A 13186-nucleotide genomic window follows, 5' to 3' on the forward strand; every position below is an offset into this window, starting at 1 on the left:
GGGGCTTGTTAACCCGGGTTTCCACCCCTGACCCCACTGCATTCTCCCACCTCCCTCTGCCCCTCAGCTCCGGCCTCACCTACCCCCCGGAAAACAGCAGGAAGAGCAGCGGCGGCGGAGAGGCTGGCGGTGGGAAGGAGGGGGCAAGGAACCCGAGCCAGAGCCCCCAGAGGGGGACGGAGTGGGAGGCCTTAAGCCCATGACTAGTGTTGGCAGTCAGCAGGGGCGCATGGCCAAGGGGGTCAGTAAAACCCCAGTAATGAAGGGCATAGAAGATCCAGGGAGGCTAGGTCCCGGTGCCCACCCACCCCCCCCAGAAGGGGCTAGCTGGGGGGGAAAGATGGGTTAAAGGTCATTGCCCATAGGCTGGCTTTCCCCTCCTCTCTGGGGACATCTTCTACTTGCCCTGCACCTCCCAGACCCCTGTTTGTCTGGAGGGCCAGGGCTGCCTCCCATGACCCCCTCCCTGGATGGAGGGGGAAGTCTTAGAAGGGACCTGTGAGGAGTGGCTGGGGGAGAAGCTGGAGAGAGAAAATCTAAGAGGCAGATGGGGGGGTGGGGAGAAGGAGCCGGTTCCACGTGCACTGCAGTGGCAGGGACTTAGAAGGGAAGGGGGAAGAAGAAAAGAAAAGAATGCAGGGGAGTGGGCAGGGAGTGGGGAGGATTGGGGGGTGCTGGGGACTCCCAACTAAGGTTTAGGAGAAGAGGAGGAGGGGAGGTGAATGCGGATGAAGCTCAGCCTGCCAAGAGCCTAGAGGGATGGCAGATCCAAAGAGGGAAGCTGAGGCTCTGCTGCCAGGGAATTTAGAGGGGCCAAGGGGCTGGAGGAGAATGAAAGTGGGGGGGATGCCAAGCTCCGGCTTCAGCTCCAGAATGGCTGCCCAGGCCTGGGCTCCCCCCTCAGCCCCACAGTCACCACTGCAGCCAATGGGGGGGCAGGTGCTGCATCAGGGGCGGGGCCACCATCTCCACGGCAACACGAAGCTACAGGCTGGAGGGGAGGTGGACCGGAAGAGCTGCCTGTTAACCCTCAAGGTTCCGGAACAAAACAAGAGAGGGCCATACTACATTTCCACTGTCTGCTTCCAGAAGTGCAAATTGCCCCCAAGTTGCCCTAGAATCAGTCCCTAGCTTCCCTTTACCTGTAAAACCCAAGCATTAGAGGTTTGCACACAAAATCTGGATCCCATCATACAAGGACCCTATCAGTCCCTCACGTGTAGAACACAGAAACATACACTGAGCTGTGGGGGTATGTGTATATCAGAACCACAATACAAAAATAAATAAGAATCTATGTGCTTATGAGACATACAGACAGCTGTGAGCACAGGTCCATATTCTCAGACTTTGAGGCTCACACACCCTACACGCTTACACATGTGTGAACACTGCAACAGTGGTGTACATACTAGAACCAAAACACCCACATGTGAGCCACTAATGTGGGTTTTGTGGCCTGAGTCTTCTGGGCAATCATGCAAGCGCACATTACAGAAATGGACATGTAACCTGAAGACATACACGTGTCCCCCACATAGGAGAATACCAGTTTAACCCCTGGGACACATACTTGAATACACTATATTCCATCCCTGTACAATACATACACTATGATCCCAACCACATAAAGGTTTCCCCCATATTCCCAAAAGACAAAATCCTTCATTCACATGAAAAGCGCAATCACATCCACTCTGTCTCAGGACAACCTCCTTCTCTTTCCCCAGCTCTTCCCTGCCTTCAACACCGGCATCCATGATTGCTACCAAGGAGCAAATGCATTATCTTTCTGTTATACACTACACAGTGCATCCCAGGGCCAAATATCTTCCTCCTAGTCACATTTCTCTGCTTTTCAAGGTAGAGCTGCCCCATTTTCATTTCAGGGAACCTAGCTCAGCCATTATTTTTACATACGAGCTCCTCTAATAAAGGCATAAAGTCTAACTTTGAATCCACTAAAATTCTGCTTTGGAACTAAAGCATTACCAGAAGAAAAAAGAATTTGGTACCTGGTTTGCTTGATTCTTGGAGATAATATAACCTTATACATATCACCAGGAGCTAAAACCTATGAACTCACACTTAAGTCACAGGTACATGAAGGCCATATAGACACATGCTTACAAACACTCTCATTACTGCAAAGAAAAGAATAAGAGAAACACAGAGGAAAGGCAGGCAAAGTGACAGAAACACAGGACATCCTGTTATTAGTGCTGTATGCAGCAACATGTACAGAGAACACAGAACACAGTCTTATATATTCACAGAGCAAACCTGAAAAGCATACATTGAGTTGCTGGGTCTCCACATCCCATCCCCTGCAAGATGTATACACGCATGCACACACATCACAGCCACCTACACAGAACCGTAACACAGGCATTGTGCACACACCCACACATGTACACACCCTGTGTACACACAACTGCACACACACAGAACAAGGACTTAGATTCCTGCTTCTCCAATGTCTCTAATCTTGCCACCACCCACAGAATTTGTCCCAGCCCTCCAATCCCCCAAAACCCTAACTTTCCCTTTGGCCTTTTTCTCCACACTCAGCTGGCAGCTTTCAAGGGGAGCCTGGGCAGAAACGTTGCCACAGAAGGATGAGGAACAGTGTTGGATAGAGAGTAGAGAAATAGAGGACAGTGCTCTGCACTGGGAACATGAACCTCTAAAAGCAGTCCCTGCCATGACAGGCCTCTCTGTGAGCCACCCTCTATACTTATGTGGCCTCACCTGATCCAACCAAATCTGATCCTACAGGGTCTGCCTGAATCCAGTGCCCTCTCCAATCTCCCCTCCCTTCTTTCACAGATTACTTTATCAAAAGGCCTCTCTCCTCTCCCTGCTCCCCATCTCTGAGGTCCCTTCTCCCACCATCTCCATCCAGTTCCCCATCTTAAGCCTACCACTCTTCCCTTTTTGAAGTCTGGCAAGTTCTCTTCCATGTTCCCATTCTCCAGCTCTCTTTTCTCCCTAGCATACTCTCCCCTCTCTAGAAACCTTTCTCATTGCTCCTCTCCCTTTTTCTCCCCACTTTTCCTCTTTATCTCACTCCTTCCCTTTTGAGCCTTTCTATTCCCACTCCGGACCAGGCAGGGGCTCACACTTGCCTAGTCCAAAGGTGTTTCATACACAGTAGGATTCCAAGGAGCGCACACACACTTTCTCCCCTCACCACTCACACATCACCCACATCCAGACACGCCCTGGACACCAGTGCTGGGAATGACACAGATACTCAGGCCAAAGCTAGAACACACATGCAAAGACATACACTTGCCACCAGGGACACAGAAAATTCTGTTCATGCATCCAGTCACACATTCCTACACACAGGAGACTGATGAGAAGTGAGCCCCAACCATAGACATTCAAGCTCAGGGTCAGGGGTGACATGAATCAGTATGGCCATGGATTGCCCCACTAAGATAGTGGCTGGCCCAACAGACCCCTAGGCAGGAAGAGGCAGCATAAGACAGGACACGCTTTGCACATGGCTGGCTGCACATGTGTGCACGAGGAACTGGGCCCCTTGTGCACATGGCACCGACACACAGGGGACATGAGCAAAGACATGAACACACACGCAAACCCACAGGCTGCCCCTCTAGCAGGGGCTTCAAGACCCCCCTGACCAGCCGCCCCCGCGAGCTTGTAACCCTGTCCCCAAGAGGCCGTCCCGACCACCCGACCTCCACTGCACCCCCCCTCCAGTTACCATAACTCCCCCCACTCGGAAGATGCAGCGAGAACATGCGGAGGGAGCAGCTGCCGCCGCCGCCGCCGCCGCGGCTTCCCCACCCCCCTCCCTGCGCCCACGCACACGCGCGCCCCCGCCCCACGCGCGCGCGGCCCCCCCACGCGCGTTCCTCGTCCGCCCGGCCCCGCCCTTACCTCGCACCGCCCCCCGGGGGGGCTCGGGGGTGTCCCCGGTGGGGGAAGGGCCCCGCCCCTGCGCGGGGGAGGGGTGGGGTGCGGAGGGGGGAGAGGGGGCGGTGCGGCCCGGCTTGCGCCGCCCGGCGCGGTGGGGGCGGCGGCGGGGCCCGGGACGGCCCGGGCGGCCGCGCGGTGACGGCCGCGGGAACGGCTCCCTCCGCCGCCGCTCCCGCCGCTGCCGCCGTTGCCCGGGCCCCGCCGCCGTTGCTAGGCGACCGCTGCTGCCGTGGCCGCCTCTGTCACGAGCCCCGTCGCCCGGAGACAGCGCGAGAGAGACGGGGGAGGGGGGTAAGGGGACCCCCCAAACCAACCGGGTCTTCTACCATCCCCTCTTGAGCAGGACCCCCTCCCCCCAAAAAAAAATCGCGGAGGAAAGGAGGGCTCGCGGCTCCACCCAGCAGAGGAGGAGCCCTAGATTCCAATGCCCCTCAAAGGTCCGGCGACCTCTCTCGGGCTGAAGAGTCCACAGCCTCAGCAAACACCTTCGCAGATAAGCCCCCCAGACTTCAACGACCCTGATGTCTTCTACACATTCTCCATGTTCTCTACACATTCCATGTCCCTCTGAAGACCCCAGTCACCAGCTATCAAACTTTGACTAAACCCTCTCCCCAAATATATTTATAGCCCTGGAGCCCCTCCCAGTCCCATACAGCAACCTCCACATACTACCCCAACTTCAAACACACATGTTGCCTCCACCCAAGACCCATGCCAGAGACCCCCAGATTCTGAGGACTCAGGGGAAGGAGAAAGATGGAGAATATGTGGGCAGAGCAGCCAACCACAGGACATTTGATAAACATGCTCTGTGAGCATGTGACCATTCTGGCCTGGGCACAAAGGTATACACACACACATGCAGAGAAACACATGCACCAGATATGGACATTACATACACATAGACACAGATATGAAAAACATCACACATATTCTCTGTACACATTTCACAACTACCACCTGGATTTGCCTCAGAGATGAGCTACCTACACAGACCCCTGGTCGGAGGTTTCCATAACAATGACACACATCCCTGACCATCCACTCAGGGTCCCAGAACAGGCCCCCAAGGGTAGAGAGGTCTGGACCTATCACAAGGTGACTGGAGGGAGCCAAAGGATGTGGAAAGGCCACTGGCTCTCTAAAGAAGAAACTGAAACCCTGGATGTCTGAGGGGTGGGGGATTTGGTAGGAGAAATAGATCATCTGAAGGTTGGAGGGATGGGGGATCTGGATCCCAAGTCCTGGGAGGGAAATACAGAGGAAGGGGGCAGTGGCGAGGGGGTTTCCGGGGACTGAGGGCGTCTCTCTGCACCTTGGCTGCAGATCTCTGTTCTCTGCCTTCATATCCCCTCACTGTTCCCATGGAAACCTTTTAAGCGAACTTCTCAGGAAGACAAAAATCTTTTTTTAAATGACTAAAGGGGGGTGGGGGGGCAGAAAGGGGGAGGGAGGGGAAGAGACAGATGGAGAGAGGGAGAGAATTGGAGAGACAGACTGAGCAGATATCTCTACAGACAGAAAGAGATGAGAAAGGAGGGTCTAATGGATTTCCACTGGGAGCAGAGGGGAGAGACTGGGAAGTCAAGAGGGGTACAGAAAATAAAGAGAAATGGGAAGGAAAAGGGGGGCGATACAGTTGCAGAAAATAGAGCAGCTGATGAAAAGAGAAAAAAGGGGGCAAGAAAGAGGGAATGGGCCACAGACCTGCAGATCTAGAAGAAGAATCCGGAGCAGGGGGTGGGACAGAGGTCTGGGGGGAGGGCGGGAACTAGGTCAATCTCTCCAAGATCCCAGACCAAGGGCTGGGAGGGGCAGGGACAGGAACACTCGGACAGGAAGCTAAAGATCTAAAGAGACTATTTTTAAAAGCACCGGGAAAATAGTCAAACTTCGCTGCTGGAGAGGAAAAAGGGAGCGAAGCAGAGCAAGGACGCGCTGGGGTTTCTCACCCACAGCCTCTGTCCCGCTCCACAGCCCAGACGAGGGCGCCGTCTCCTCTAGAGTTGCGAGACTCGGTCTCCGCCTCCTCCCGCCCCTTGCCAGCGCCCCCTGTGCCCGACGCCCCCGCGCCGCCAGCCCGACCACCTCCAGCCCTGTCCCCGCGACTGTCCGGGGCACGCGAGCCTGCTCGGCCGCCGTACCATGCTCGCCGTGGGGCCGCCCCTCCACCGGCACGGAGACTGTGCGTCTCAGCAGTTTGTTGCGGCTGGACTCGCTCCTCCGGTCCCGGATCAGGAGGGGGTGTATCTAGGGGATGCGGGGGTGTGTCAGACCTCACTGGCCCGCGCCGTTCCTCCTCTCCCGCCTCCTCCATGGAAGGCTGGGCCCCTTTCCATTCCGCCTGCCACCTTCCGCCCCTGCCCCTGCCCACTCTCGCCAGGTGGCTTGGGGTGAGGGGATTTCTTTCCCATCTCCCTGGTCCCTTTCTCTCCCTCTTATATCTTCCCGTTTTCACCCTTTTCTTTGCTCCCTGCATTTATCTCGCAGCACCCCTCAGAGAATTCTCCCAAGCTCTTCTCAGATCATCCTTCAACTCCTCAGGAATTAGCTACCTCCTGAACCCAGATTCCCCTTGACCTTCAGTTCGTCCATTCTCCCTTCTTTTTTCCCAACCTCCCACCTCCCTTACCCCTTCTCTCCCTCCGAGCCTGTCACGGGGGTAGCAGAAGCTGCATTTATAATCAGGATCCACAGCTTGTCTCCCTCCCACGGCCAGGCTTGCGGCCAGACTGGGACCCAACCTCCCCTCCCCCCAGAGGGCCTGGTCACCTCCCCCCACCTTTCATCTACTTCCACCCCCAACCCCCCCCCCATCTCTTAGTTCCCTTGTCCCCTTAGTCATTACCTTTCCCTAAGCCTCACCTCCAGATCCCCTGGGCAAATATGTCCAACCCTCCAGTCCTACCAGGACTCACAAGATCCAGAGCCCACCCCCACCAACCCCAGCGTCAATCCCACAACCCATCCAGTTCCAAGTCGAACTGTTCATTATCCTAGTTCCATCTACTTCTTCCCAGCTTCTCCTCCCATCACCTTCCTACCCCAAACTCTAGCCATTCCTGTTGCCCCTCAGCTGCCTGGTCACTGGTCCTCTCAGTCAGTCCCCATTTCTGTCCTTCCCTCATTGCTCCACCCCCTGTCCTCCCTCTTTATCCTTTCACCAGTCCCTACTCCTATTGGTTCTAGTTTTCCTAAAGTCTCCAAATCCCTGGTCAAGGCTGATGACCACCAGTGAATCACTCAAATGCCTTGCAATGTCTAAAACCTAAGACTCCTCCAGAGAGTCACCATGTCCTCTCCTAGACTCCTATTCTTTACTCTGTGGTCTGGAAAATCTCTACACAGCTATCTCCACACACTCATCTGCCTCCCAGGACCCTTCACACCCTGATTAGCCCTAACTGCAATTCTAGCCTTGCCTCACAACACCATCCCCAGTAGCTTTCAGGTACATCTCTCACCACTTCTTAGCCTTCCAGGCTACCTACCCTATCACTCTAAAGCTTGTCCCCCAAACACCTTCAACTGCTGAAATCACACCTATGGGGCATCCACCCTTCATATTTGTATCCTGCTTCCTCTGAGGGACCCTCTGCTGCTAATGCTGCTTCTCCCAAATCGGAATCCACATGACCCTGGCTCTCAAATCTTACATGGCCACCACCTCCCATAAGATACATCTGTCCATTTCATCTCCTTCACTCTGGCCAGTCCTTGCCTCTACACCTTTAGGCAACTCCTATGCTCTCAGTTCCCCTCCTCCACAGACATCTCCTCCACTATATTCCTTCTTGATATTCAATCAGTCCCAACAAACCTCAGTGTTTCTCTAAACTCTAATCTCAGGCACCTGCAGTCCTCACCCCATTCAAGCCAAGAACTAGTAACATCTGTATCTTTCCCAGTACCCTCATGTTCCTTCCACTGTCCTCTGCCTTTTTTCTGAACCCCTCATTTCCCCTTCCTACACTATGCTCAGGAGAAAGGACTGGTGAGTGATGAGTCTTGATCATTGGAGAAGAGGAAAGGGGTCCTCAGGATTACTTTGAAGGGGAGACTTCCCATTTCTTCACCCCTTCTCCAAGCCCTTCAGTTTTTCCTCCCTATTCAAACCTATCCCACAATATGGACAGGATAAAAACAGAAGGCACCTTCATATATTTAGAGCTATATTTCCTCTCCAAAACTGCCTATGACTTTCAAAAGACCCCCAGGCCAAGATGAGAGAATGTCCTTTTTATCATACTCCAACCCAAATCTCAATGCTACCCTCTTGCTACTGCCTGCAAATGTTTCTCATTAACTTCTTTTTGTCTACCCTTCACTAAAAGGACTCTTCCCATTGTTCTGTCCACATTCTCCCAAGTTACCCAGTGTGGTCTCTTCCCAACCTCCTCACCCTGCTCACCTCGTCCTCATCCAGCATGAGCAGCTGGTTCCCCGAGATGATGCAGAACCGAGGGTTCCAACCAGGACGATCATACGGGGAATGAACGTATTGGGTTCGGTGCATAGGGGGTCCCCGTACATCTGGGGGATGGAGACACACAGAAACAGTAAGGGATGTTCTATGCATTTGGGAGCACAGGCCTAAATGGCAAGAAGCAATTCCACAAAGTGGAAGAAAGGAACCCCACCCGCCCTGAGGAGATCATAGTTGAGGGTAGTACTTAGCAACTTTAAAGGAACAAAAAATAAGCTTTTACATCTAGAGGAAAAAATGAGGAATCACATCACAGGAGGCTATGAAGACTTGCAGAAAGATTTCAGGGAGGGGAATATATTACGATAGAGAGGAACACAATTGTGGGCAGGGAAAGGTAAAGGAACTATTCATCCACTTGGGAAAAATATAAAGGTGGAGGTGCAGTGCAACTGGTAGAAGAAAAACAGGTTGGTGACAGGAGTCTGATAAAAGGGAGGGCACTCATCAGATGGACTTAGAAGGTGGAATGAATGTATTGGGAAGCAAGTTTGACTTCAGGGGGGTCTCTTTCTCCTGGAAGCAGGGAAGAACATAGGGAATTTAGGAGCAACTCTGGGAACAGAAGCACTTATATGTAAGAGAGTAAGGAGAAAACTACACAGCTGTGGGGAAGAAGGATAGGGTATGTGTATAAGAACATTTGGGTCATGAGCTTTTGAGAGCTAAACATTTGGAAAAGTGGAAGTGGAGGGCTTTCCTATTGATGGAGAGACCCGAGAGGACCTCCTCCCCCATCACTTCTTCCTTCCCCTTCGCCTAGTCCTACCCTGTTCATCCTTTGGGAAGGTTCTGGTTCTTCTGGTGGAAGAGAGAACATGGCTTTTGTTATCATCTGGCTATGGAAGAGCCAGGGTGGGAGAAGGTGGGAAATATGTCTTTGGATGAATAGACCAAATTGATGTCTTTCCCCAGTCCATGTCCAGGCATTAAAGATTCAATACCAATCTCCTCCTCCCCATCTACTGCCCATGGATGGAATGAAAGCCAACTCCACAAGTTAGGAGCCTTCCTGAGGCATAATGAGGAGTTTAAAGAACAAAAAGAGTATATGGGGGGGGGGGGAATGGAATATCCAGTGACATAGAAATCTCCAAGTTAAGAGCTGGAGATGAGAACAAACCTACCAGAAGAGAGTAACAGCAAATCAGGGGTGGCCCATGCTCAGACATGCCCCAGGGTCTCTCTTCCCCATTTTTGCTATCCTTGCCATGCCCCCCCCTTCAAAATTCCTCTTCTTCAAATTCCATTGCCACACACCATCACAGGGGGACAAGGGGACAGGACCTATGGGAACGTAAGAAGTCAAATTGGTGTCAGCAAAGTAACAGAAATTAGGCTTAAGGTATCAAGAAAGGGTTTAGAAGCAGAAAAAAATAAAATTCTGCCCCATTTATGGGATAATTAACATGGGCATATTGCAGCAGAACTGATCTTTTAGTTTCATTCCAACAGAATGCCCTGAGTAGAAGTTTTGAAAAAGTCCAGCCTCTGTCTATCTACAAATATACCAGTCAAATTTACTCAACCTGCAGATCAGATGAACCCCCCAGAACATAAATGTCTATAAACCGCAATGCTCTGAAACTTTTACTGTCTCAAGGCCATCTCAGAGACTCAACAGTCTCTAGATACAATGATCACTGATACCCAATCTGAGACCACAGACATTGCAGGTAACATGCCCACTGCACTCAGGCACTTGGTTCACCCAGAGGAAAAATCTGTTGATACATGTAACTAATGGGAAGGGGTGGTTTGAGCTGCAGTTTAGGAAAGCAAGTTTGACTTCAGGGGGTATCTTTGTCGTGGAAGCAGGGAAAAACATAGGGAATTTATCTTAGACACAACTCTGGAAACAGACAAACATGCATACAGACTCTGGAACTTAAGCAAGACTGAAAATGATCTGGGAGGCAAAGGAACATGGCTGAGAAAGAGGGAAATTTTACCAGAATGAGAAATCCTGTAAGAATTCAGGTAAGGATCCTTTATAGTCCCTGTTATAAGCATCAAAACCCTCTCTATCTTTGCACCTCAAATATCCAATACCCCAAGAAAGTAGAGAAGACAAGAAAAGAGGAATGCTGATAAAAACTTGGGGTACAAAGGGAAAGTCAGTAGGCACAGACTGTGGTGACAAGATGGGGAGTGGGACTGGAAATAAGATGGGCCAGGGACAAATAACAGGAAGTATCTAAAAGATAAGGAGGAAAAGATGATGATAAATGCCTAGGGACAGGGGAATACACCAAAAAGGCTCAAACACACATGGGGCAGAAGAAACAAGGAAGACCTAATAGGGAGATTAAGACATGGAGGTCAAGAAGGAGTTCAAGAGACATGGTATAGACATAAGGCGGCTACCAGATACAAATGCAAGAGAGAATGGACATCAGAGTGGGAACTGATATGGGGGAAGGACAGAAAGGGGACTCATATAAGGAACGGACATCATATGGGGGGAAAGATATAAGTGATGGACAGCATAAGAAGGGAGGAGGAATGGAAATAAGGATATGGGGTGGGGGAGGGGGGTAAAAGTGGTGAGATGAAGAGCACAGATAAGACCCCTAGGGTTGCATTTTACTTGTTAAGGAACTTAATGAGGGTCAAAGTGGGAGCAGGATCCTAACCTGGTCCCTAACTTGCATCACTCAATCTTCCTTGTATCTGCCCCCCAAAAATATACACATAATTTGGCCCTCCCCGTACCCTAGCCTCCCCTCCCCCAATCCTTTCCCTCTCTCCTCTCTTCCCTCCATCTGGACCCTCCATCCCCCCCCCACTGCCTCCCTCTCTCTCCATCTGGCCTCTTCTTTCCTTTCATCCTCTTCATTTTATAACCCCTACCATTCTAAGCCCCCCACGGTATTCTCCCCTCATAATCTTGGCTTCTCTTTTCACCCCTATGTTTTCATTTCTCCTTCTCATCTTCTCTCCTAAGACTCTGTGCCTCTATTTCCTTGATGTTTTCCCCATCCCTCAGCTCCCACCGCCAAATTATTTCTGTAGCTCTTCCCCCAACCCTATCCTCCTACCTTTCCACCCCTTTCTGGCGCTCTCTTTCCCCTTCGTTTTTCTCTAAGCACCCTTCAAGGCCTGTTTCCTAGCCCCTCCGTTCCTTACCTACCCCTATCCCTCTAGCTTCCAGTCTCTCCTTCCCCATGGCTACCACCCCAGCCTTCCCGGTCCTCCTCTCCCTCCATTTCAGCCGCTCCCTCCCTTCCCTGGCCCCGGCTCTCCCCCGCCCCCTGCCCCTCCCCCTCTTGCCCCCCCATCTGGCCCTCCCCCTCCCCCACCACCGTACCTCTGAAGGGGGCATAGGACATCGCGGGGATGCTCCCCCGATGGATGGAGGCGCGAGACCTGCTCATCAGGCCTGGGGGGAGGGGGCGGGGGGACGGGGGAGAAAGAGAAGAGAGAAAGAGGGGGAGAGAGAGGGGGAGAAGGAGGAGGAGGTGGAGGAGGAGGAGGAGGAGAGAGGAGGAGAGAGGAGCAGAGAGGAGCAGAGAGGAGGAGAGAGGAGGAGGAGGAGGAGAATAAGAGCCAACGGCAGCAGCGGCAGCAGAGAGAGAGGGAGAGAGAGAGAGGGGGGCGGGGGAAGCGAGCGAGAGAAGAGAGCAGGAGGAGGAGGAGGAGGAGGAGGGAGAGACTGCAGCCCCCATCCCTACCCAGGGAGACCCAGGGAGCTAAAGAGAGTGAAAAAGACCCCTGCCTCAAACACACATGAGAGCAAACAGTCATGAAGATGCAGACCCCAGACCCTGAGATTGACAGACCCCAGACTCAGAGAGAGAGAATTCATTCCCAACCACAGGCAGGTTAATTTGAGACACAGACCCCAAATCTAAAGGGAAGGAGATCCCTGATATAGGAGGGGGAAAAAAAAGACCCCAGACCCGTCAGAGGGGAGTCAAAGATCAAGATCTTAAGGATCCACTCTCAAAAGGTTCTTCACAGCCACAGAAATCTTAGATTTTAGAGACTAAAACCTGAGACCTAGACTCAAGAAAAAGATGAAACCCAGATTAGAAAGACCCAGACCTAGAATTAGGTCTCAGAACTCAGGCCCAGCGAGAGATCTGAGACCCCAAACTTATATCCCAAGGGTGTGGGGGGGGAACCAGACTCAGAGACTGGTTAACTCTGAGAGAAATTCCAGTTTTAGTGGGAGACAGAGAAAGAGACACTTAGCTAGCCCAGACCCGGAATTTAGAGACTGAAAACTCATAATAATTTGAAAAACCTCAGGGAGAGTGACCCTGGATCCTGAAACACAGAAGCTCCCTAAAGAACATAAAAGAAACTCAGTCCTGAGAAATATTCCAACACAAATATTGGAAAACCCCTCAGAGATCTGAGATAAGCCCCAAATCCAGAGATCACAGGAGACCCCCAACTCCAGGGAGGTAAATATGAGAGAACTCTGACCTCAGCTTGGGAAACTCCCAGTCACAGTCACGCCCACCATATCAGTGACCCCAGATCAGAGGGAGGGGGACTATTGGGTAGCAGAGTCTTTTTGTCTGTTGTCTCCTCCCACTTCTCTGGCCTCTTATTGGCCCCTCTATTTTTGGGTCACTGAATGTGCTTGGGCCCCAGGGAGGTTATGTAGGGCAGGTCCTGGCTCCTTGGGGGATGGGTTAAGGAAAGGAGACCCAAGGCTCAGAGGTGGACCAATCCTGCAGAGGAGAAGGGACAGAAGGACCATCACTACTCTCCCTAACCTGTAACCCTCAACTC

The 13186-nt window shown here is 52.2% G+C and overlaps 1 protein-coding gene across 37 annotated transcripts in view; it reads right to left on the reverse strand.

The window, feature by feature from the left end:
- Syngap1 (synaptic Ras GTPase activating protein 1) overlaps positions 1–11911 on the reverse strand; it is a 31567-nt gene extending 19656 nt beyond the window's left edge. For 31 of the 37 annotated variants that reach the window (XR_013425255.1, XR_013425261.1, XR_013425267.1 and 28 more), the window contains exons 1-3: positions 11751–11911; positions 8366–8487; positions 6099–6204 (exon numbers count right to left, since the gene is read on the reverse strand). Coding sequence is in view for 23 of the 37 variants with exons in the window: in XM_078020194.1 (XP_077876320.1) it covers positions 6099–6204; positions 8366–8487; positions 11751–11817 (295 nt within the window). In the remaining 14 variants the exon portion in view is untranslated. Of the gene's footprint in view, positions 1–79; positions 3663–3736; positions 3817–3912; positions 4062–6098; positions 6205–6998; positions 7098–8365; positions 8488–11750 lie in introns of those variants that run through there. The other 6 variants (XM_078020211.1, XM_078020210.1, XM_078020212.1 and 3 more) reach the window with 6 other exon arrangements.
- Positions 11912–13186: the final 1275 nt, after the last annotated feature.

This window comes from Ictidomys tridecemlineatus, chromosome 8 (assembly GCF_052094955.1).
Source record: "Ictidomys tridecemlineatus isolate mIctTri1 chromosome 8, mIctTri1.hap1, whole genome shotgun sequence".
Taxonomy (NCBI): domain Eukaryota; kingdom Metazoa; phylum Chordata; class Mammalia; order Rodentia; family Sciuridae; genus Ictidomys; species Ictidomys tridecemlineatus.